Source organism: Lissotriton helveticus, chromosome 3_2, assembly GCF_964261635.1.
Source record: "Lissotriton helveticus chromosome 3_2, aLisHel1.1, whole genome shotgun sequence".
Classification (NCBI taxonomy): Eukaryota; Metazoa; Chordata; class Amphibia; order Caudata; family Salamandridae; genus Lissotriton; species Lissotriton helveticus.
In genome coordinates this window covers 14,736,526-14,763,029 of record NC_136062.1, presented here as the reverse complement: position 1 = coordinate 14,763,029, position 26,504 = coordinate 14,736,526, and the positions used below count along the sequence as shown (strand labels likewise).

Below are 26,504 nucleotides of genomic sequence, written 5' to 3'. Positions count from 1 at the left end.
AGGATGTTGTGCGGATCCCTGTGGAGCTCGTTCAGGCACGTCTGAGCTTGCCGCCATCTTGGCCATGCCCCCTATCACTAACCTCATAGTGGTGGAAGGCTACTGCCGTCCTCCAAAGTTAAGCAACACTATCGCGGTGGTGCCAGCATACCGTGTAGTGATCAATAGGAGTGAACATGTCCTTTTTGCCCTGTGTAACTGGATTGAGGTCTACATGCTCACTCAAGTTCCGCTGTGCCTACATCAGTAAGCTGTAATGTGCTGCGCAGCTCAGCTCAGGAGTGGTGATTATGCGCTGGATGCATGTGTGCCTGGAAAAGGGTACAGTACAGGGATAAAGCAGAGCGGTGAAATACATGCATGGTGAGTCCAAGTACGCAGTGTATGCATACCTGCAAGGAACTCATTACATGGGAGATGTAGTGCTGTCCAATGTGTGCGCAGTGGAAGTAAGTGCTGTGTATATGTGTGCTTGCAGAAAGTACAACCCATAAAAAGTTAAGTACTGTGCAGTGCGATCATGATGAATGTGTGTACTAGCAATGTGTGTGTTTTTGAGTAGCACACCATGACACAACACAGAAACGCTAGAGTACTAAACAATATGCACAGCAAATGTGTGTGCTGAATGTGTGTCTGTGAGAGCGCAATGCAGGAAGGTAACAGTACTCAGTGTGTTCTTTGTCCATACCCTAGTGCAAGTGTGCCTGCAATGGTGCATTACATGGAGGACCTTGGGTTCCATTATGGAAAGCCCAGGCCTGCCATTGACTTGGTCGTAAATCGAGTGCCGTGCAAGGAGCGTGAAGCCCGTACTGCCTTGTTGCAGTGACCTCGTACAGCAGGAGCGGCCACCATTGAAGTGACTGTTGCTGACAAAACGCCAAGACCTGTGTGGACCTTAGTGGTGACCTTGAATGCTAGAAGGTCGTTCCATTGCGGGAGCCCAAATATCTGTCCCCTCTCACATGTGGGGAAAACCTGCACTTACCGTGCCAACAGAAGCTTGAAACACCTCTAACATTGTTAAAGCTGGCCATGCCACTCTGAAGAAAGCCTGCGCCATCCCGGCGCTTCTGCACTTTCCACAAGGAAAACAGCTCAAGTGAACAGTACTGGAGCATTGGAAGTACCCACGGACAGGGCACCCACTGAATGCTTCCTTGCTGCTGTAGCAGGTAAAACTTGATACGGGCGTGTCGGGCCCTGAGTGACTCGTTGCTAAAGGTGCTGCAGCACTGTAAACACTTTCGACTATTTCCTTAGAGTCAGAGTAGACTCTTGGGTAAGGCCTTCTGGTCAGCAATTCCCCGGACGTGCCAACCAGTGAATAGGGAATACCCCCAACCACATTACATTCAAGAGGGTGGGGCAGGGATGCGAGAGTTGAACTCTAGAGCCACGACCTCAAGGGGATAGTGTAATTGCTTATAAATGTCGTAATACCTCTTTGAATATGTATAGTTAGAAATAAAATACTTATTTTTAATGTAAAAACAAGTATTTGCCTGGACATTGATTTATTGACGCCGTCGCCCCATCCCAAAAGGGGGGAGCATTTAACTGCTTTGCCACAGCCACCACTGAAAGTCAAGCGTGGTTCTTTTTTTGTTAGCCTTGTTCTCTCTTGTAGGGTTCTACATGTTCTGAATTTCGAACTACATTTGGCTAAGAAGGATTCAAGTGAAGATATTGTAAAGGTTTACTTGACAGCTGGTATGGATTCCCTGAAATCACCTCAATAAATCTCTCTCTTGAACGTTCCACTTGTGTTACCTTTCTTGAAAGGATCCCAGCACTATTTCCCTTTCAGTTTGAGCCCATGATTTCTCGTTCTTAGTTTACTCATGCTTACAGGTTTTTCTAACTGTAGTTATCTCTGCTTAGATCTATCTTTGTTTGGTCCTGAAATTTTTTTCTGACTAATGTGGTTTCACAATTTCATCTATTCTAGAATGGTCCTTGCCTAACTACCCTCCTTCCCCGTCCCATACACCGGAGGCGTTTTATACATAACAATTCACATAAGAGTTGTGAGTTTTTTTGTATTATTGACTCAGAGGAGCTGAGGTGACATAATCAGCTTTTTATACTATTCCCTGGTGCTAAAAGGGCCAAGCTGAGTCCAAGCAGACAATGCCAGTGTAATTTGCCTTTGGAATTGAACAGAGCTGGAAAATTGTTGAGAAGAGTTTTCCTATACGGATCTGTGCTCATTCGACAAAATTCAATTGGTGACTACTTCCATTGATGAGAGGTGTGGTGATCTCTGTCCAGTGTCAATGGAGCTTCGTGGCTTTTTTCATCAGCGCAGCATGATCCTTTCTCCTTGAATCAAGCAAGTATGAGACATGCTGTTCCTCTGCAGTTTGTGATGTGAGGTTTTGCCATATTGCATTTCCAAGATAACCTAATAGGCCGGAAGAAGTTCCCATGCAAACCAAGTTACCTTGGTAGGTGGTTTCTATACTCGATATGAAGATTCATCATCACGGTACAGCTCCTTTCTAAGAGTTTGGTAATTCATTATCCTTTTTTCTGAGTCCACACTTAGTAGAGCAAGGTATGTCTTTCCCCTTGCTTTTATGGAGTGGGAAAATTATATGACTCTGCCTTACTGTCATGGAGGCAATAAATTACTTTATTTAATAATGCCTACTGGCGCTTGGGTGAAGCCTCTCTGACGCCACTTGAGGATAGACTCGTTTTTCAGAACCAAACTGATGACCTGGGCTATTTATAGAGTATCCAACGGACAAAATGTTCTCCTTCGTGCGCGATAGTTTAATGATAGGGTTGTGTCTACTTAACTTATTCACTCTCACGCCCACAATGTGACTCAAATCTTCCTTTAGAATACATCCTCACGCTATAAACCCACGGAAAGTGAGCCGTATCCCTATAATGATTCCTTATTTATTTAGTTCAGTGTGCAGCTGATCCCTGGCGTAACGGCCAGGTCGCAAATCTCCCCTTCAATTTAAGACAAGTTGTTAGGAAGAAGCCACTTTCACATGAGCTATATAAACCTATTTATTTACATTTCTAGCCCTGAACACGGCCCTTCGAAGTTCACTCTCAGTCAAGTTCTCCTCAGACCAATGGGTTTAATTGTCAGTATCAAGCAGAATATATCACAGAACTGTAACAGGGTGAGGAAAAACTGACATTAAGGAAAATTACAAGGGGGGAAAAATGGAATGAAAATAATAAAAATGCATGTTATGTTACATATATTGACTAAACTTAAGAACACTAGTCAAATAGGATTTTGATTATTTTAGTTCATTCCTTGAATCATTTCCACATCTTTGTAACTGGTTGGGTGTTTTTGGATGAATTGTTTAAAACGTTTCAAAACTGTAAAATAATTGTAATTAAATTGTAATTCTGGCATTTGATCTGAATTAGTCATTTTTTGCAGACTTCCAGACTTGCCGACATAAAGATAGAAGGAAAGGTTCTCTAGATGTCAGATCCACCACCTCACGTGGAAGTGATGGTAAGTTAACCTATTTTTTGTATTATTTTTATTTATGATTTTCACAATGCATCACAATACACGTTGACGATAATGCAATAGAAGGACAATGTGGACAATTAAAGACCAGCGATAAGGGACAATATCATCTAACAGAATAACAAAAAAAAGGAAAGTGGCCGTATTAAGCACGCATAGCAAGGTAGATTCCACTTGTTGCTACATATCTACAATGACAGTACATCATATTCAAAGACAACATTAGCATTTATACAGCTTACATATCTGAGGCATCATGTACAGCAATGGAACGTAAATAAATTAATAGGGGTTCCCAAATATCATTTGGCCGGGAGGTTACAGTTAACTCTTCCACATATAACTTCAGATTCTACCTACAATATGCCAAATCCATAAGCTATTGTGCCACGGTGGGATTGCGTTTACTGTCCCATACCAGCGCCACTCGTTGTTTTGCAATGAGCAATGCTATTCTGGCTAGCTTACCTATATAGCACCTTTTAAAAAGGGGAGCAGGCCCAACAAGGACACCTGGGGTGAGCAGACCAGGGTAACACCAATGATTCTTGACAATGTGGTGGTCACTGCGGTCCAGTAGGTCCGTACCTTGTCACAGGACCAGGCTAGATGCCAAAAATCCGCCCCGAAAGCACCGCAGCAGGTGCACTTATCTGATTCTCGGAGACCATATCTAAAAAACCGCTGTGGTGTGTGATAAATTTGGTGAAGAAACTTGAAATGTAGAATGTGATGGTTCCCTTTAGATATGAGGATTCCAGTTAAGGCACAGCAATGTTCCCAATTTAACATACAGAGTGCCGGGTCTAAGTTCTCATTCCATTTATTCTGACTCTTATCCTCAGGAAGTATTCTATCCCCCCTGGCGGCCCGATAAAGTTTAGTGACAAGTTTGCACCTGGTGGGGCTGGTTAGCAAGGTCTGTAAAGCCATTGATGATGGAGGCTCTGTAGAAAATGTAGGAAAGTGAACCGGTGATGCCCCCCTCAATCTATGTAACGTAAAAGTAAATAACAGGTTTTTATTTTGGAGATATTCTGTGTCCGCTGCGGTCAGGAACGAGCCGATAGGGAATAGATCCTGCATCTTTTCAATGCCCGCCTGAGCCAAAATGCCCATAAGTTAATCCTCATGCTTCACCATGACGTTCGCATGATAAGCAACAGGGAGAAGTGGCGAATATAAGGTTAATTTACCGGCCAGACGACCCAGTGCCTGCTATGCCGCAATTGACGAGTTGATAGTATTTATTTCGGCACGGGGTAAGGCGACGGCTATGAGTGAGGATAGAGTTCAGCCAAATGGGATGTACATCCCAGTGCTCCACCGCCCCATGAGGAATAAAGTTGTGGTGCGTGGACCAAAAATGTGCGTAGTGTGCCTGCGCACATAAGTAGTATAAATAGAAATCAGGTGCATTAAAACCCCCATGTTTGTATTCAAAAAGTAGTTTGCCAGCTCACCCGCGCCTGCTTTCCACCCCGACCAAGCGAAGCAACAGCGACCACAACGTTTAAAAAAATTGTTGAGTAAGAGGAATAGGTATGTTATTAAATAAATATAAAATTTGGACAGTACCACCATTTTTATAAGCGCAAGACGGTCCGCGAGAGAAAGTGGAAGACGAATACATTTATCTAGCTGACATTCCAACCACGTAATAGCCGTACCATAATTCTCCGAAAGACTATCAGGAACGCGGTGTACTCAGATTCCTAGATACTTGACCAACTCCGATGCCCACACAAGAGGAAAGTCTAATTCATGTGGTTCCGAGAAGACGGTCAAAGGCAGTACCACCAATTTTGCCCAGTTTATAGACAGCCCAGAGAAACACGCAAATCGAATATATTCACGTAGTACTGATGCTAGATGATTACTCGGCTCACGGATAAAAAGCAGCATGTCGTCTGCATATAGCGATAGGATAAGATGCCGTTGATGCAGATTTATAGCTGCTTGTTTGTGGCATTGTCGAATAAGACAGGCCAGAGGCTCTAGCGTCAGGGCAAACAGCAGTGGTGACAAGAGACATCCCTGCAGAGTGCCCCTAGTGATGGTAATCGGGCTAGAAGTGTGACCCCTTACCCAAACCGTCGGTCGCCTATATAGTAGTTTGATCCAATTGATAAAAAAGGGGGAGAAGCCCACACGTTGCTTGATGAGGAATACATATCCCCATTCAATTGAATCAAATGCCTTGGCGGCGTCCAGCATGACAGCCACAGCTGGCAATTCTGGTGAGAGAGTGTGGAACAGTGCAAATAAAGTACAGAGGTTGTAAGATATAGATCGTGTGGGTATAAATCCTGATTGACCTGGAAGGACCAGATTCTGCATCAGCGGTTGGAGGCGTGTGGCCAAAGTTTTTGGTAGAGTTTTTACGTCAGTATTACTTAGTGAGAGCAGCCTATAAGAGTTGCAGCACTCAGGAGGTTTATCTTTTTTCAAGAGCGTGATAATTAAGGCCTTGTGAAGAGACGGAGGGAGGATACCCGAATCTTAAGCTTCTGTATACATCTATAGCAAAAATCGGGCGAGCTCTTCTGCGTAAGCTTTGTAAAATTCAGAGGTAAAGCCGTCCGGGCACGGGCCTTCTTATTAGGGAGAGAAGCAATGGCCATATGTATATCCTCCACTGCAATAGGAAGACCCAAATACTCCTGCTGTCCTTCTGACAGTTAGGCAATAGCCACCTGTGACAAATATGCATCTAATTCCACCCGGTCGGTCTGACTTGAGATGTGTATAGTGTCTCGTAGGTCTGCCTAAACTGCTCTGCAATATCAGGAATGCTATAATAATCCTGTCCCAATGTATCTGTTATCTTAGTGATGATGTCGTGGTTCATACGGTGTTTGATTTTTTTCGGCTAAGTTCTGCCCAGGGCGTCCACCTTTCCCGTACGAGCGAGCAACATACTGCTTAGATAAATATCTCATTTCTTCTTCTGCCAACTTTGCGTGTTCAGGTATAGCTTCTTTAAGAGACGCCAGAGTCAATTCAGTGGGCGCACATTCGTAGTCGCGTTCAAGTCGAGTGAACGTAGCTTCCACTTTGACACCGAAGATCCTTCAATATGCCAGCCGTCGTACTAATGCACGTACCCCGAATAGTGGCCTTAAAACCCTCCCATAACACTCCGACACTATCTACCGCCCCTGTACTCTCAGCGAAGTAGTGTGTAATGGCCTCGCGGATTGATTCTAAATAAAGAGGATCTAGCAGTGACTCCGAGCGGAAGCGCCACGTGAAGGGCCGTGTGACTACCATAGTAATGCACAACGTGAGTTGGACAGGGCAGTGATCAGAGAGTGTGCATGGCAGATTCTCTACCTCCATCACCCAGTCCACCACCCCGTCTCCCACCAGCCAGTAGTCAAGGTGTGACCAGCTGCCAGGCATAGAAGAGATATGTGTGCCAGCAAGTGTGTCCATATGTCTATGCCTCCAGATGTCTAACAGGCCGAACTCTTCCAGTCCAGCATTTAACACCTGTGCTGCTCGCGGTGATTGCCCATCCCTGCCACTAGACTTATCTTTCCTGGGGTCTAGGTGCATGTTGAGGTCCCCCCACAAGATCGCTGCATCGGGCCAGCTGCGCAGTAGTGCTAAAAGCTTTATGTATAGCCCAGGGTCATCCATATTTGGACCATAGCAGTTGACTATGCTGACAAGTTTGCCTGCCAATGTAGCATGTACGATAGCAAATCGCCCCTCAAAGTCAGTATGTGTGCGATGTGGTGTAAAAGAGAGACCTTTCTTTATCAGAGTAAGAACCCCTCGACTATAGGAGGAATAAGAGGAGGCAAGACGAAAACCAGCCCAGCGGGCCCCAGCTTGCTGATCTGTGTACAGCATCAAGTGAGTTTCTTGTAGGAGGGCAATGCTGATATTGTTTCGATCTAAGTGAGCCAGCACTTGTCAGATCTTTTTTGGTGAGTTTAACCCCCCTCACATTCCATGTTAGACAGCTAATAGTCACACTGCTACCATGCATGGAAACAATAAAGCATATAGTTGACGGAATCTACCATTTGTCCTGGATGCATAAAGAAAAACACATGCAAGCATCGATGGAATGAATAGTCATCCGGCCATATGAGCAACCCATAAACCCTTCCCTCCCCCACATACCTCCCTCCCACTTCAGCATTCTCAACTCACCAAAGCAATCCTGAACACCCACAAACACATTCTCAGCAGAGTACCTAGGAGGTAACTGTTGGTGGGGAATACCCATAAAGGGGGGCGCCAAGCGCAAACTCCCTTACTGTGTAAGTAGGAGGTGGCCAAGCTATCACAATCAATCGGCTTAAGATGGATCAAGTAGATAACCCCCAGTATATGTAGAATAGTAATCTCAACACAATTTGACTTCTGGGCCACTAGTTCGCTGCCACCAGTTCCAGAGCCAACACCTCCCCTCAGTAGTCCCAGCAAACATGTACATAAGGCAACATCAAGAATGAGAGAACAGTAACAAAGCAATTTTGCAAATCAGTAGTGTCAGCGTCCGCCTCGCGCTGCAGCTGTATCCCCAGAGTCCCCAGTATCTGCATCTCCCGTGGCCCTGTGGAATCGATTGCGTCAGGACACAGTCTTTGCAAGCCTGGAGCTGATTTCGGGCATGTGAAGATCTTTATTTCCCGCCGTCCTCCACACGCAACCTGGCAGGGTGGAGCATGGCATATGAAATTTGCGCAGCCAGGAGTAGTTTCTTTGCAGGTTGGTACTCCCGACGGGCCTCCTGTACTGCCACTGTGAAATCGGGATAAAAAGCAAGGGGGTGATGGTACCCTTCTCCCTGGCAAGGCGAAGAATCACATCCCGTTCTCTATAGTTTAATAGGCGGGCAATAATGGGGCGAGGAGGGGCACCCGACGGGGGTCTTGCAGCCAGTGAGCGATGTGTACGTCCACAATGAAGACCTGTGATAACGGCTCCCGACCAAAGATATCACTGATGAGCTTCTCCATGTAGGTCTCCAGGCGTCCCGTATTCGTGGATTCTGGCAGGCCCGTAATGCGCACGTTATTGCGGCGCGATCTGGCTTCCAAATCCTCATTACGGGCCTGGATGACAGCAAGGACCTTTTCGATATAAGTCGTCTTCTGAGCAACCTGTTGTAGCCCATATTCTGCATCTGAGATGCGCGTCTCAGCCTCCCCCAGATGCTGCGCATGTTTATCCAGCTTGGATGACATGTGATCAATATGAAGATTAAGAGGATCTTTTTTGCCAATGATGGATTGTAGGCTGGCCTACACCGCGATGAGAGTCTTGTCTACGTTTTGTCAACTGATCCGTGGGACGTCTGCCTCCGAGTCCGAGGCAACATGTTGAGCTGCTCTCCTGGCCTTCTAGAGCTCGAATGTGAGGCGCAGTTGGCTTTTTCCCATTATGCACACCCAGAGTAGTACGCCCCGCAGCTGGAGCTGTTAGGCAGTGACGATCTTACAATATCCAAAATTAGCCATTGCCCCAGGAAGCAGCCGTGTGATAGCAACCGTAATGTCACAGCACTGCAAGAAGCTTAGGATGTCTCATAGAGAGCAGCGTGGATGACTCGTGAGCTCCTCCACTGGTCACGATCCTGCTGTTCCCAAATAACTACACAGGCTCAGCCAGCAGAGCAGCTACACCGCAGCAGCATGCAGGTGAGAGAGACACGCTCCCACAGTGTCATTGATGTTGTAGCAAACGGCCGCACCTCTGGTCCGTAACATGCACCAGGAAATGACAGAGCACTAGGCCTCAGTCAGCAGCCACGCCGGTCTGCGTCCTTGTGCTGACGCCTTTCTCTGAAGTGCCGGTGTGGAAGGTATGCCCAGATATGGAAGGGTGGATTTTGGTCGATAGAGTGCTGCACAGACAGTGCCGATGAGACACAGTGGGTTGTATTCCGCAGGCGGGTAACAAGAAACCCGTAGCTCAGCAGTGGTCTTCCTGAGCGCACCGCAACTGGAGCTGAGGCAATGTGGCCGCCCCCAGAAGGCGGTATGATAACCACCGCAGTCGCAAAATATTCGGGGTAATGGTAGCAGGGAGGATCACCAGCCAATTTCTGGGCAATGTGCAGACCAAGCCCACTCGCTAAGCGGCGGCAGCCCAGCGCATAAACCGGCTCACCAAGCAGCTCGCAGCAGGCCCACAGACCCGCACTGGAAGGCCGCGGGGTCCGCAGACGCGGCACAGCTTAATGCCAGTCCCGCCACCGGCAGGCTGCGCAGTCCGAGGTAGCACGGCCCCCAGTGCACGTTGTACAGGCAGCTGAGCGTCGCCGGACCCCAGGAGCGGCCGCACAGCACACCGCAAGCTAGACCAGAAATCCGTCCCCAGACGCGGTACCCCCGGCCGCCCCCAGCGACAGCCGCGGCCTACCTTAAGCGCCCAGACCGAGCGCGCCTGGAGCCGCCATGCTGTCCTCGCCGGGTCCGGTGTCTCACACGCCAATATCGCTGAATAGACACTGTGGTTCTTCCCAAACTCCAGCCACTATAGTCTGCCGCTGTCAGGGAAGTTAATACAGCAATTTGAGGCAGATAACAGCCAGGATTACAAGGAGAATTGCTGGATCTTGAGCTCAGCCGGCGGAGCAGCTCTAAAGAGCGGCCATTTCGCAATGCTCCCGCTAGCATCCCCCAAGTTAACCTATTTTCAAACATTAAAAATAATGCATCCACCCACTGTATCTTCAGCTGTAAAAAATATAGCAAATTGAGGGGGCTTGGTCTGCAGCTGCGGTAGAAGGCCGCACACTGAGGGAGTAGCGAGCCATATCCTGACCGTCTACCCCGAATCCGGCATCATCCGCATATCCTGAAGGCACCCGCCGCTGTCGGAGAGGGCAGTGCGGCGGCTGGCGCTGTCTGGTAGCTGCGAGACCACCGTTTTTGGCTCTGTCGGGGACTGTTTGCCCGCGGCTGGTGGGCCCGGAGGCAAGATGGCGGCGGAGCTTGAGAGCCCGTGCCGCAAGTGTGCAGGGAGGTGTCGGCCGCGGGTGAGAGACTGCCTGCGCTTTTGCCCTGGAGCGCGTTGTGTGCGGCGGCGGGGCCCGCGCTAAATATCTGGCGATCAGCGGGGCGGCCTGAGGAGTAGCGGCAAGGCGGCGGGGGGCAGCGTGAAACTGATCGGGACACTGCCTGGCGAGGTGCGGCTGCTCCGGCGTGGACCCCGGCAGTGGCGGTGATTGCTGGCGGTGACTTGACTTTGCCCTTGCCACAGAGCGCAGGCAGGTAGAGTGCAGCAGGGCCCCTCCATATACGGGTTCAGGTGTTGCTGTGAGGCTGGGTCTTTGCGCCGGGAGGGCCCCGGCAACTACGGGACACTGGGGACAGGGGGTGTGCGGCCCCCTCCATTGGAGAGCAGCATGCACCGGAGTGGCTCCAAGCAGCATTACAATAGAGGAGGCCGGCCTGATTGGCGAGGATTGGAGAAAGGTGGCCTGGAGGGGCCTCATGCACCACACCATAGGGCCACAGGAAGTGAGTGAGATTGGTCAGACTCGTGCTGCAGCGGCGTGAGTGGGGCCTGCAACGAGCGGTTATCGGCCTGCATACTGTGTGGGGTCAAGAGTGTGGGCCTGCTCCTTGGTGCAATCCTGGGAGCAAAAGACTGAGTTGCCTGGTCAGGGACCGGGGGCCAGAGCTGAAGCAGGGTATCCCATAATTGCAGCGAGGACCCGTGGTGGGTGCTCTTCGGCTAACGGGGTGTCAGCCAAGCGGGGCCAGAAGGAGACTCCAGAGCGCGAGCCGTGGAGTGGACCTCAGCTGGAGATAGAGAGTGGCGCAGTGAGTGTCCGCACTATGGGCCGCAATCGTCCTCTAACACAGAGCCAATCAAACTCCATGGATAACTATACCGTTACTGTGGGCAGGGAGGAGGCTCCGCGGAGTGACCGCATGCAAGCCGAGGCGGCAGGGGGTGGGGGAGCAGACCCTCCGCTTAAGGACATCATGCTTGCTATTCAAGAGATGCGTGGAGCCCTGAGGGTCATGAGGGGTACTATGGAACCTAAACTTGACTCAGTGACGGAAGAGGTCAACCTGCTGCAGGCTGACTTTAGTAAAATGTCCAACAAGATGTCGGAGGCGGAGAGTGGCATAGGCAGCCTGTAATCCAAGACGAAGCGGCTAGAGGAACAGGCTGCCGCGCTTACGAAGAATCAGGCCGACATCGCCGCCCGCCTCGAGGACCAGGAAGGCCAGGCGAGATGCAACAATGTTCGAATCATGGGGGTCCCAGAAGGACTCGAGGGCCCCTCCATGGACTACTCTGTGGAGGACCTGATACTCAACCATCTCAAGCCAAAGCGCCTCTCTAATTTCTTCTCGGTTGAGCGCGCCCACCGCGCGCTGGGGGTTAGACCGAAGCCGGTGGCCCCCCATGTACCATCATAGCGCGGATCCTGAACTACCGCGACCAGGATGCTATCCTGCAGGCATCGAGGGTGTCCAGAGATCTGAGGCTCGAGAATGCCACCATCCGCTTCTTCCCGGACTTCACATTACAAGTGCAGCGCCAACGCAGGTCATTCGATGGAGTGAAACGGGCTCTTAGAGATCTTGGCGTGAAGTATATGATGCTGTTTCCGGCACGCCTAAAGGTCATCGATGGGGAAAAAGGCGTACTTCTTCGATTCACCGGAGGAGGCGAACAATTGGACGGAGGGATGGCGGACCGTGGGCCGCCGAGGCGGTTCGCAGCACCCGTCCCAGCACGACAAAGACCAGGGGGCCCGGACTGGCACCACCCTCTCACAGGACCTTCTTCGGACGGGTCATTCGCCTCTGAAGTGAGAGAACTGAGTGGCATGGTGTGAGATGGGCCTGGACACTGAAGGTAGGAGATCGGCTGGCCAACAGGGTCCTGGCCTCCTAACGCCTGGGGGGCTCGGGGCTGCAGTTCCGCGGATGACTGCGAATTTGGTGGCCTCGAACTATTGTTGAGCCATATGACTGTCTTTCAGAGACTCCAGCGCAGGGTTTACAGTTGGGGGTGACGTGGGGGGGTTTTGTCTTGCTGAATTTTCTAGGGGGGTGGGTACTCCGTTTCTACATTCGGAAGCTGTAGCATTGTGTTCCCTGATTTAATTGTTGTGGGGTTATGGGGCGACAGGCACTCTGTGTATTATGATGGTGGGTGGTTGGGGGCCCACGGAGCAGGGAGGCAGGGTGGGGGTATGGTTGGGGGGGAGGGGAGGTTTGTTCTGGGTAGGTTTTTGTTTTGCTCCAGGTGTGTGTATGAGGCAGCTTTGGTGGGTGGTACTTGGGCTTCAGCCGGAGTGTGACGGGGGTCCGGCGCATGTTAGTGCACTTTTCTTTAATGGGTGATCATTCAAAACTGAGAATGTGGTCATGGAATGTGAAAGGGCTGGGCAATAAAATAAAGCGCACACTAATCCTGCAGTATTTGAAACGCCACGGCCCGGACATAGTTCTCCTACAGGAGACACACCTGAGAGGGAATACTTGTAAAGCATTGGACCGGTTCTGGTACAAGCTATTGGCTCACTCCGGGTTTTCGTCAGCCTCTAGGGGGGTGGGAATTTTAGTCTGTATGGCTTGCCCACTGATGGCCACGGGAGAATGGGAGGAGGCATCGAGATGTTTGGCGACACTGGCGGCCAAATGGGAGGGCCGTGCACTACTGTTGATCTCCTGTTACATTCCACGAGGACTGCATGCCTCAGACGTGAGTCCCTTACTCACTTGGCCACTGGATTCAAGATAGCCTGGCTGATGAGGATTATGAATCCGAAACCGGTGCCAGGATGCTTGTTTCCGGTCCAGGGAAGACATGGCTTGGCAGTTCGGGCTGGACTGTTCCCATGAGGCACAGGGACAGACTGATTTGCATATGGCCATGTCTGAACTGGGGTGGCTGAGTGGGCTAAAGAATGGTGATGGATTAAACCCAGATCAGTTGACTGGGGGTGAGTGTTTGATTTGCTCAAACGCTCCGTCCATCATCCCCTTTTGTATCGCTTCACAGAAGTACACAGCATAATCTACGTAGGCTATATGGTGTAATGTACATGACGGAGGATGAAGAGGTTACCCAAACGGCATTGATGGCGCTGGACGCCTCAATGGCCTTTGATAGTATTGAATGGCCTTATCTATTTATGGTCCTGCAGCGGTTGGGGTTTGGGCTGGTCTTCTGTGGTAGGGTGCACCTGCTGTATGAAAGGCCGGTGGCAAGGGTGCGGGTTAATGGTGTACTGTCCCGGGTGTTCCCACTGCGGCTTGATACGAGGAAGGGATGCCCGTTGTCCCCACTCCTGTTCGCCCTGGTGCTGGAGCCACTGGCCCACTGGATCAGGAGAGCGGTCATCCTGGGGCTTGTCACTTACGAATAGCTGGGAAGAGCGTATATCATTATATGCCAAAGATGTAGTCCTATACATGTCTAGACCCTACCATTCCATGCGCAGGCGCTTCACCTTTTTGAACTATTTAGCAGCTACTCTGGCTTCAGGATCAATTGGTCCAAGTCATTGATTTACCCCCTCTCGGGGGCCCCTCCACGGGTCCCGTCGGGGTGTCCGGCCGTGGTTGTCACTGAAGGTTTTAAATACCTCGGAGTGTACGTTACGAGGGACAGGGCGGAGTTCTTCTCCAGGAATCTGGAGCCGCTTCTGGTGAGACTGGCGTCTGACGTTGCGCATTGGCGGACCCTCCCCCTCACCCTGATGGGGTGCGCCGCATTGTTTAAGATGTTGGCATTACCACGCCTCCTATACATCCTACAAAACTCGGCCTTCCAGGTGCCAGACGGGGTGTTCCGGCGCATTTCCCAGGCCGTGAGGACGTTGCTCTTGGATGGGGGAAACCCGAGGATTGCGTTGCCAAAGCTTACTGGGGGGGTGTATGATCGGTGGCTGGCCCTGACGGATGTTAGGCTGTATTATTGGGCGTCTCAGCTTCAGGTCATTAACGATTGGGTCTATGCGGCTGATTTGGAACCGGCCTACTGGGTGGATAGGCACGTCATGCAGGAGGGTGGTTATGAGCCTCTCCTATACTCAAAGAAGCTCCGGAGGGACTTTCCCTCGCACACAGGGGTAGTACTACAATGCTGGAGGGAGGCTAACGGGTTCCTTGGTTGGGCTAATGCTGTAACCGGCAGGACCTCGCTTTGGTGTGGTGATCAGTTACCGGAGGTGAGGAAGCTCACTGACTTTAAGGGCTGGAAATTAATCAGTATTGAATAACTCGGGGACGTTTGGAGAGGGGAGGCCCCTAGGTCCTTTGACTATCTAAGGAAGGAGTATCGAATGCATGCCTCACAACATTACCACTACTTACGCATTACACGTGCTCTACGCTCTCACATACCAGTGGGGACTTCAGTACCAGAATACTCGCCAATGGAGGACAGGCTCTTGATGGACCCTATCCTAGAAAAGCCTACGGCTACTATCTATCGCAAATTGATCAATAACATGCCCGATCCCCTGGTATCACTGCGGGTGAAGTGGGAGGGGGACATTGGCACCCTGGAGGAGGATGACAGGCAGGAAGCCCTGCAGAGCCCGCGGGAGATAGCGATACGGGTCCGGTTTCGTCTGGTCCAGTTTAAGATCCTACATCGGGTTTACTACCCGCGCACATACGTATTCGCCTGGGGCAGGACTCAATCTCCTTTGTGCGCGAGAGGCTGCAATGAGGAGGGCACGTTTTTTCATATCTTATGGGACTGTCCTAGTGTTGCGCCCTTTTGGTCTAAGGTGGCAAGCACTATGGAGATAGTTGTAGGGTCGCCAGTTCCGGAGGAGCCGAGGTGGCTTTTGCTAATGATTAAAGGCCCGACTGACTGGACAAGATACAATGATATCTGGCTGGCCGTGGCAGCTGGGGTGGCGAATAGGAATATTGCCCAGGGGTGGGGGGGGGGAGGGGGGGGGGGGGCAGGAGGCTCCACGATGGGACCAATGGAGGCAAGACTTGGATTGGTGCCAAAGGGCAGAGGAGACGATTTACAAGGCAAGGGGGTGTGTGAAGAAGTGGAGGAGGGTCTGGGGCCCCTGGCGAAAATACAGAGGATCCAGGGGGGGAGGCGGGTGGGGTGTGAATGCGTGGGGTGGTCTTTGGGAATGTTTTGACCTGCTTACTGTATGAATCACAGACTACTGACTATCTCCTGCTAAATGTACGCTGTTATGTTTCTTTATGTACCTGTAAGCAAGGTTCATAAAAAGATTTCCCCAAAAAATAGATATATAGCAAATCAAACATGTACATAGAAAATATCCAACCTTCTCTCTATCTAGACATGTTTATTGGTAGTGTTTTGCTTGATATTTTAAAGCAGTTGTACGTTTGACTTAATTAGTTTAAAGCTGCAGTGCTACCAGTATGGTTTTATACATCCTTGTATGAGCTCTATTTAGTCTAAACCGAAAAAATCTGAGCCATTTTTAAATAAATTAAATAAAGATAATTTTGTCATGCTTATTGGTAGTATTCTGTTTTCTCCTAATTTGATTCCAGAAGCCTGTTTACGATATTAAATCGAACAACCTCTGTGACACCCTTAATCAAACAGGACGTTTTGGTATGAGCGGATTGCCTAGTTGTATTTATTAGGTGAGCGACCTGCTTGAATTGCCCTCATACAACTATGCATACTGTGAACGTGAACCCTGCCAAGGTGACTTGGATTATTGGGAGAGATGAAGTGCAGCGAAGGTGTCCTGCCAAATGCAACTGTATAACTGCACTTTTACCTCTCAAGATACTACCAAGGAGGCATGGGAGCACTGATGGAAGCGACCCTGAGCCAGGAGGAGACCGTACCTAAAGTGTTCACTGTGCCGGCCTATCTGTATTTAGCTTGAGATACATTATAATGGTCAGTCTGTGTGTGTGTGAAGAGTTATGCCGTGTTGTTGGACGAGAAGACTGCGTGTAGGGGGAGAGGTTGTGTGCGAGAGGGTTCAGACGTGTGAATTAGCTCTTAAGTCTGAAAAGGGAGAAGGGAGAATCTGTATATAGTGAAAGGTTACACGAAGGCTGAAAACTGAGTGAAGCCACGCAGCACCGCACGAGGGGAGACTACTGTGAGCGCTCATCTTATGGCAAGGGGCCTTTTGTTGAGCTCATATATGGCTGCTCGGCCTGTGCTGTGGTGCTGCGCCGCTAATGTTTTGTTCATTCTATGAATAGGGGCCCTCCAGAACTCTTGTTAACTTAAATGAGTTTATTAACACATCCCCTGGAGAAGAGAGAGAGGTTCGAAACTAATACAGCTCGTTGCTTATGTTCACTAATATCAGACATCTATAACCGTCTGCATAGTGTTCCTACCTCGGTGGATCAAGCAGAAATATACCTAGGGAAGGTATAAGTGTTGTACTTTAAAGATGAGATTTGTGTCTTTTCTAACTAGCACTGCTGCTTTAATAATATGATAGAGACTTGTAGTCGCAGATTCCTTATTTTAGAGTATTCCACAGGCTTTAGATGGGGTCCTCAAAAACCTGAGCAGTACCTCTGCCTGCCAGTGGGTGGCATGGATCGGCTTGGTGTCATCTGCACTGGAAGAGACACGCCAGATGCTTATATAGTATGCATCACCCCAGCGTGCTGACATCAGTTTTTCTCTTGCCATCAGTGCAGATGCGGAGAGAGCTACCTTAGTCATTTTTTGGACTACCTTTTTGAATTGCCAAATAATTTTTGAACTCTGATTCCAATATGCGCCAAGGATGTCCCCTAAAAACCTGTGGGGTATCAACCCTGTGGATCTTGTTACAGACTGATGTCTGTGACAGACCCCCTTTCCCCACCGGGTTTGCTAGTGGTGCCTTTGCCGGGCCAAGACTCCAAGGCCTGCCCAGGCTGTTAATCAATGAACCCCAAGGCGGTCTGTGAGCCTGCCTGAAGCTACTGGTTGCCCGACACTGCTACAGGTCCTTGTCACAAGAACTGTCTCTAGTCCACTCTCAGAGTCGTTCCCACTGGTCATTGTGATGCTCCAAATTATCGTCTGGTAAGTCCCACCTGAAAAACAAATGCAAGAAGTTGAAGCGCTGTATGACTTGGCCGAGCCTGCGCAAGATTTCAGCCGAAACGCTGGAAAGATACCACAAATCTAGACCCTGCACCCACATGTTGGCCGTGGAGCTTGAGTCTGGGTCTGCTTAATGTCCTCCCAGAATGTCCCAGAGCGACCCCTGTCCAGCTAAAATAATTTTCTGAGACCATGCCCCTCATATTTGGATGAGCCAAATCCTCTGGACCACCGGCAGGTCCCACAGGTTCGGCAGGTGTCCCAACTGCATTTCCGCTGGCTGGTTTGCCCTCAGCACCAGTTGCGCTCCTTGGATCTGTTCCTGGATCAGCTCTGGTCACAAGTTCGCTGCCTACCCCAGAGTCTGTTCCAGTGGCGCCTTTCCTGGCAGCACTGATGGCCCTTGGCGATGCTGACAACATCTCTATCCCCAAAGCGAATCTGGAGCCGGACCACCATCGTCTGATTTCCACTCCGGCACCAACCAGATCAGGAACCACCACTCAGAGACAGCGCCTCCCTTTATTGACAGGGCCTGTGGTGAATACAACTGAGGTGGATTGGAAGAACCTTTGCATAGGTGCTCCTGTGCACATGATCAACGCCCACCACCCCCACCCCGCTCTTTGGTACACAGCTTTCCTCACCCAGCACCCCACCCCGGCGAGCCTCGTCATCCAAGGTTAACCCTGGCGCATTCTCTACCAGACCACCGGATATGGGAATCAAAGAGGCTTTACATTTTCGGCAAGAGGATTTTCTCTTCTACTAGCCTTGTTCTGCGGTCCGTGAACACCACATGCCTCTTGAGCTGGTATTCCCACACTTTTTGGGACTCGGTTGCCCAAGTGCTGCCAATAGTGTCGGAGGAGGCCCAAACCTTCCTGGTCCAGGCTATTGCCGATGGCAAGGATTCTGCAAAGTTTACAATAAGCTGCGGCCTGGAAACATGAGACTGGCTCAGTAGAGCAATTGCTATGTCACTGGCACTTCGTCACCACACCTGGCTGGGATCAGCTTTTGGAGAATGTTCAGGCATCTCTTAAGGATATTCCCTTCGACGACACTCACCTGTTTGGCGATAAGGCAAATTTGGCAAGGAGTGCTTTAAGACAACCAGAGCTACCACCTTCACTCTCCACTGCAGCCCCATTCGGTTTTTCTTCTCTAACGTTGCTATGGTAAGTGCTACCAGACGCGTCCATTGCACACAGCCACCATGGCCAGCAGACTATCTAGTCCTCTTTATGGTAGCGGACATGGTTCCTACAAACCTCGGACATAAGGCCATTGGTCTGCCTCCACTTGTCAGTCGCAGCCTCCAAACTGCTTTTTTATGCCTTCTCTTCATCATGGGCAACTGATCGGTCACGGTATCCAGAACCACTTACCCTGATGGCAGTCTATAACCATGGACAACTGGGTGCTCCAAGTTGTTCATCTGGGTTACGCCCCTCAAATCACAGAAACCCTGCTAACATGCCACCATCTTCCGATTGGATTACGGAGGACTACCTCTCCCTGTTGCGTCAGGATGTAAAGTCTCTTCTGGCCAGATGAGCTATCGAGCAGTTGCCAACATCAGAAGTAGGTTGTGGTTGTTATTTTCGCTTTATTATTGTTCCAAATAATGACAGAGACTTCCACCCTGTACTAAACCTACTCCCTCCCAACAACTTCCTAAAATAGAAGCAATTCAAAATACTCACATTGACTCATGTACTGGCTGCCCTGGAGACTGGATGGTAGCTCTGGACTCAGATTTCCAAATAACAGCCCCTGCCTGCCCACAGGCATTACCTGCGGTTGAGGGTGTGCCTAGAGCGCTTTTAATTTACTGTGCTCCCTTTTGGTCCCTCTATTCTTCACAAAGACTAATGCAGTAGTTGCAGCCCATCTGCAGAGGTCAGGCGTTCCAGTCTTCCCCTACCTTGACGACTGGCTCTTGAAAGCTGGCTCACCCCAGGAGTAGTGCCCACCTCCAGACTATGGCGGACCTCCTGTGTTGGCTGAAGTTCAAGGTTGCGTGCCGAAGACACACCTGACATCTTCTCAGCTGCTTCCTGTCATCAGAGCCATTTTGGAAACAGTGCAGGTCTGTGCCTACTGGAAGCGGCGAGTCCAGGATATTCAGGCTATGATCCTAATGATTCATCCTCTTTTCTGAATTTTGGCAAGACTGACTCTGAGGCTGCTGTGTCTCATGGCCCCCTGCTGGTTAAGGATGCCAGCTGGCAAATGATGGCTCTGCAGTGGACCTGAAATCCAAATGAGCACAACATCAGGGGAATCTATCCTACCTGGTCCACATATCATGGGTAGCTTTAAAAGACATGCATTGGTGGCTTTCCGATGTAGACCTCACAGTGGTGACGGATGTGTCCATTTTGGGTTGGTCTAAAAGAGATAAAATCATTTATAGATCTCAATTCAGATAAAGGGATACCAGACAGCATCAAGACAGAGGGTTCTATCCCCTATGTGGTTGATTTTCTCACAGCATAGTCAATCACAACAAGATCATCATCATCAGTATTCAAGAAGACCGTATCTAGTCAGATGTACGCACTCTCAACAGTCATATGGAGATAACAGAATAAGCTTATATAGTTTGCTATGCTGGTGGGAGGGAGTGTAAAAAAACATCTGGAGGAGTGGGGAAAAATCTCCCCAGACAAATTAGTCTTACAGAATGGTTATTTTTTCACTCCAACACTCCCTAAATCTAAATCCTCCAAAAATGCCTCCACAGCATCGTCTATCTCAGGTGTTTCCAACCAGTCAATCACGAGCTCCCAGACATCTTCAGAGTGGCACACAGCCTTGAGATCATTTTTAAATAAGCACAATGTCATATCTTCTTTTTAATGTTAAGGAAAGGCGTGCTTATTTTACATTATTACCGTTAGGCTGCACACAGAGGGCACAGAGGTCAACAACTGAAGCACTGAGGTATTTAACTCTTAAATAAATGTCCTTGTCAACTCATTATTGGAGCCATGAACAAAATGATGTTTCAGAATGATTTTAAATGGGAGAAAATTATAATGAAAAGTTACCTTAATCATTGAATTAACTCTTCATTATTATTATAAGTATTGCATTTGCAAACAACAGGCATCTTGCTCCCAGTGGCCAGTAGACACTGTGCCATAAGTATAACTGACAAATATCCCATTTTTTTAAAAGAGAGAAATTAAAAGTGCAGAATTTTTTTTCTCCATATTATGAACATTTTTGCAGAAACTTTTTCTGCACTTTAAATTTCTCCCATTAAAAAAAAGTATTGTATGTTTGTGTTGTACATGTAACGGTTCCAGATATGGTGAAAAGTATGTTCTGTGCAGTAATTACATACAACACAGGCTCTCAGCCACCCAGGCAAATATATCCCATTCATAAGGACACATATTCATACATCCCAAATACCACACTTTGACTGACACACATGGCAGTCCTGTCATAGTGCCTCTAGTCAAAGTATGTTGTTCAAACCATAGTATCTGGCTCTATGGACATTAGGCTTAAATAAAGTAATCGAAGCTGGACATGGGGGGGGGGGGGGTAGCAATGACTGAGTTGTTTAGCCTTCAGTAGCTCATGATGATTTTCACTGATTAGAAGTAGATCATAGGTTGGAGACCCCTAATCTATCTCAAATAAAAAATGAGGTATATCACTGCAAAATCCAGCAATAGAATGCCTTCCTCCATCACCAGGAGGAAAGGGTATCGGTTCATGATAATTTTTGGTTCCCAGGAAGGGCTCCATACAAGAATTCCTACCAGTATTGGAGCTGAGAAAGGGCTCCAAGTATATCAAACATGAAAAATAAATTCAGGATGTTGCCTCTGCATCAAATGTATCCCCAACTCATTAAAGGACTCTGTGGACCTAAAAGATGCTTATTGTCGCATTCCGATTGTCTTGAAACGCTGTAAATTTCTCATTTTTCTGGTTAGGAAAACACACTACCAGTACAAAGAATCTCCCTTTTGGCAACAAATGCTCCCCAAAAACTTTTTTAAATACATGGCGGTACTATCTGCTTTTCTTTACATGAAAAGGATTTTTATCTATCCCTATTTAGACGCTTACTGATAAAAACCTAGTCAGCAACGCAAGCGCAAAAAGACTGCTAAAATGGTAAAACACTGGGAGTGCAAGTAAATCTGGAGAAATCGACCAGAACACCAGTTCACTTACTATCCTACCTGAGAGCATCTCTAAATACACTATCTGGAGAAGTGCATCCTTCGAAGAAAAGAGTATATTCCATTTCTTAAAAATGTGTCCAGCTACTACATGTCACACATCTAACAGTAATGCAAGTGTCATCACTCCATGGTTTCATGACCTCTACAACAATGTCTAGGGAATCAATGGACACATGATTAAGAAAGCTGGAAAGACAGAATTTTCTTCGATTAGAGCCTATTGTGACAGATGCACTTCCTGTTAGCCTGGGAAGCCCATTTCGGAGACGTACAATTTCAAGGCTGATGGTCTCTTCAACAGCAGCTCTCTCACTTTAATTTTCTCAAGCTGAAAGCAGTCCTCCTGACTCTAAAAGCTTTTTAACTAGATCTAGTTTCAATTAAAATTTTAGTACAAACGACAATACCACAACAATGTATTACCTAAACAAATAAGGTTGAGCAAGAGCTAGGACATTGTCCTTTCACTTCAAATAGTAATGCGAGTGTCATCACTCCTTGGTTTCATGACCTCTACAACAATGTCTAGGGAATCAATGGACACTTGATTAAGAAAGCTGGGAAGACAGAATGTTCTTCCATCAGAGTCCCTTGTGACAGATGCACTTCCTGTTAGGCTGGGAAGCCCATTTCGGAGAAGTAACATTTCAAGGCCGATGGTCTGTTCAACAACAGCTCTATCACTTTAATGTTCTCAAGCTCAAAGTAGCCCACCTGACTCTAAAAGCTTTTCAACTAGATCTAGTTTAAATCAAAATTTTAGTAAAAACGACAATACCACAACAATGTATTACCTAAACAAATAAGGCTGAGCAAGAGCTAGGGCATTGTCCTTTCACTTCAAATAGTTCACCTGCCAGTTCAACGTAAAAATCAGCAAGCAGTTTATACCTCAGCAGACAATTCCACGAAAACCACAAATGGGAACTCAACGATGATGTTTTGCAAACCATTTTTATAGACTGGGGATTTCCAGAGGTAGATCTGTTCACAAACGAACACAATGCAAAATCCCTGAAATATTTGATGAACTAGTAAAACACATTTCTTTATGTTTTTCCAACGATACAGTCAATTATAACTCTCATCATTACGTTGAAATGATCCCCTTCGACCATGATACTCATCTCCCCAAGGTGGTCAAGACATTTTTGGTATCAAGAGCTACTTTACCTATCACTCAAACCTCACAGGAGACCACCATGCAACAAAAACCTCCTGTCCAGGATGGAAGGCAAAATTCTGCATCCCAACGTACAGTTAAAAAATGTGTCAGCATGGCTCCTGGGATCATACCGTATGAACATTTGAATTTACCCCCAGGCTGCATGAAGATCCTAAAAGAAGTAAAAAGACCATCTTCCAGAACCTCTTATGCCTCTTAATGAAGGTGTTATTCTTCCATACAATATAAAACAGTAATTTTCCTCAATAAAAGTAAATCTGTCTGCTATAACAGCATACAGAAAAGAAAAGAACCGGCTCCTCCTTTAGAGCTGGGGAGTGTAGCTACACTAAAAAATGCCCCCAGGAAAGACCTAGAGCTGAAAAATTGACTGTAATAAAGTTTTTTATTGCTATTTTATTTTTCACCAACCCGTCTATAACCAAGTGACAGTACAGTGTGGGGCAATTGCTGCTAAGTGGCTGCAGTTTAAAGTGCGCATGTCATATTAGCCGGCTGTCTTGCGACATCCAGCCAGCCGTGCAGCTGGGTTAGAGACATTACAGTCCTCCAGTGCTCTTCAGAGCACTGAGAGAGACCACTCCCTCCAGATCTGGTGCTTCTCTCATGCTTGTTAACAGCTTGAGAGCATACAAGGATTGATTAGGGTAGTTGGCTGCGTCCTACGTTAGAGACTTAAGGGGAGAAGACTTGAACACCCGAGCCAGGGCCATGTCGTGCAGCAAACTAGGAAGTAAGTAGCTATTTATTTTAGTACCACCCATTCGCCTGCCTCACCACTCTTTGTACATGCCCGACACCACATTAAAGAAGAACCTAATCAGAAGTCTTTATTTAAGAGACCTGTCATCAAGGACTTGAAGAAGGTCAATCTGAAGGCTTGGTTCTTTTCAAACTTAGGGCTTCTCTATTTGAGTCAATTCATTAAGCCACATTACAGCATCTTTTATGGAAAGTGTACTTTTTATTAGCAATCACTTCTGCCAGGAGAGTCAGTGTATTACAAGCATTGTCATCCACTGAACCTTACCCTATCTTAGATCACTACAAGGTATCTTAAGAATACAACCTTCGTTTCTGCTTAAAGTTGTCTCAGAATTCAATGTAGATGAGGCTATTTCTCCTGTTTTCTTCCCCAACCCTTCTTCTTCTGCAGAGAAATCTCTTCAATATTTGGATTTAAATAGAGTTTTAAAGTTCTATTTGGTTATAACTAAACATATTTAAAAAACAACACATCTTTTCATTAACTATGGTCCTTTACACACAAGTCCTGCTTCCTCCAAACAGACCATAGCTTGTTGGATAGTCTTCTGCATTTCATACTGCTAACAAATTAGCAAATAAGCCTTTGCTTGGAAAACAAAAAGCACATTCTACCAGAGTAAAAGTGGCTTCTACTGCTTGGAGTAGAAATGTCCCTCTCAAAGAAAAATGTAAGGCAACAACTTGGAAATCCTTTCATACCTTCACCAGACATTGGCAAGATGAAGATTCTTGAACCAAAACTCTTGTAGGTCAAGCAACTCTACAAAACCTATTTAAGCATACAGATTCATTTATTTTATATGGTACCTTCTTACATTCACAGCCGCGAAGTTGGGATATGCTTGCTTCTCATTGAGAATCCTACAATGCCGAAGAAAATGTTACTTTCATGTGATCTTGATTCTGCATCATAGGTATTCTCACTGAAGTCATGAACAACCCTTCCTCCTCCCTGCCTGTCAACGTGCCACAATGTTATACAACTACTTTATAAGATATTTAATTAATTCCCAATCAAAAAGAATTGAGCCACTGAGGCAAACTGCCAGTACAGTGCATGCTGGGTAATGAAGCTCTTAAAGCCACACTGTACATTGTGTGCAGCTGATGTACTTTTACCTGGGAAGGCACCATTTCCTCCAATTATCCCTGCAGTTACAGCTAGGGTTTCTGACTAATTGTTTATTATATGGCACTTTTTCTACATTAAATCCTTCAATGTGGTTTGACATCTTACTTATATACCTGAGGTTTTTTGCAGATAAAAAAGCTGTTAAAGCTAGACTATCACAGACTTCTGGAGGCGTCACCATACTTTTCATCATTGAGGTGACTACCTCCAATGTCAGAAAAATAAATATAAAAAAGTGTTCCAGGGTCCCCGCACGTGAGTGGGACTATTCTATGTTCATGACTTCAGTGAGAATACCTACAATGCAGAACCAAGATTACACTTAAGCAACATTTTATTATAGATATTACAAGGTTATATTATGGTATGTTATAAGGATTTGTAAAGCGCAACTAATTACCATAGTGTTACCAGGCACTGGAGCAGGTGTGAAGTTCATCTGCAAGGTCTTAAGCTTCCTGACGAATTCCGGAAGGCAGCAGGAGGCCCTTAGGTGTATCGGAATGTTCCATGTTTTGAGTGCAAGATATGAGAAGGCTAACCCTCTAGTTCTGCTTCTACGGATGCAGGGTGTGTGTGTGAAAGTGAAAGAGGCAAGGCGTAGGTGTCCGGTGGGCTGGTGAAAGTTGAGGTGGGAGTTGAGGTATGCTGGTCCATTACTGTGCATTGCCTTGTATGCATGTTTGAGGAGTTTGAATTGACAGCCAGTGTAGATCTCCTTGGTGAGGCATGATAAAGCGCCAAGATGCTCCCCGGAGTGAACGTCGCGCTATACAAAACCCTTTCATTCATTCATCTGGATATGCCAGAGGAGATTCAGGACTAGTCTGCCGGCGGCGTTCTGGATGGTATGAAGATGTTCGAGGAGGTGGTTGAGGATTTCAACATAGAGTGCATTGCTGAAGTCCAGTCTGCTGGTGAGTAGGGCTTGTGTGATGGTACAGCTGGTGCTCTTGGAAATCTATCTGAAGGTTGTTTTAAAGATGCATTGCATGTGGAAGCAGGAGGAACTGACTTCGTTCACCTGAGCGGCCATGTTGAGTTTTCCATCTACTATACCCAAGTTGTGTGCATGTGTGGTGGAAGATGGAGTAGGATCAAGCTCTGAAGACCACCCGGTGGAGTCCCTTGGGGAGATTTGGTTCCCGAAGGTCAGCACTTCATTCTTTTCCATATTAAGTTTCAGACCTTTGGTTCTCATCCATTCTGATATGTGGATCATGCATTTGGTTAAGTTGGATCTGGTTGTGGAGGATTTGTCTGACATGAAGAGTATATTCTGGGTGTCATTGTCGTAGGAGATAATGGTGATGCCCGAAGTTTTTTCATGTAAATGTTGAACACGATGGGGCTGAGGCATAATCCTTGAGGGACTCCGCAGATCCGTTTCTTGGACTCAGATGTTTTGGGGCCGGAGGAGTCTGATTCACTGTGTTGTCCTTGTGTGGAAGGTGCATATTCATTTGAGTTCAGGTCCTTTGATGCCTGTTTCATGTAATAGTTTGATGAGGCTGGAGTAGGACATGGTGTTGAATGCTACTGAACGGTCCAGCAGTATAAGGGCAGCAGTTTCATCTCGGTCTAGAAGTGTGAAAATCTCCTCTGTGGTGAGTCTAAGTGCTGTCTCTGTGCTGTGATTACTGCAAAATCTGGATTGGAAGT

The 26,504-nt window shown here is 47.6% G+C and overlaps 1 protein-coding gene across 2 annotated transcripts in view; it reads left to right on the top strand.

Annotated features, from left to right (window-relative positions):
* The window catches only part of PDE8A (phosphodiesterase 8A), a 2,294,608-nt gene that overhangs the window by 1,692,826 nt on the left and 575,278 nt on the right, over positions 1-26,504 (top strand). For both annotated transcript variants that reach the window (XM_078684749.1, XM_078684748.1), the window contains exon 12: positions 3,425-3,502. In XM_078684749.1, coding sequence (XP_078540875.1) covers positions 3,425-3,502 — 78 coding nt within the window. The remainder of the gene's footprint in view (positions 1-3,424; positions 3,503-26,504) is intronic.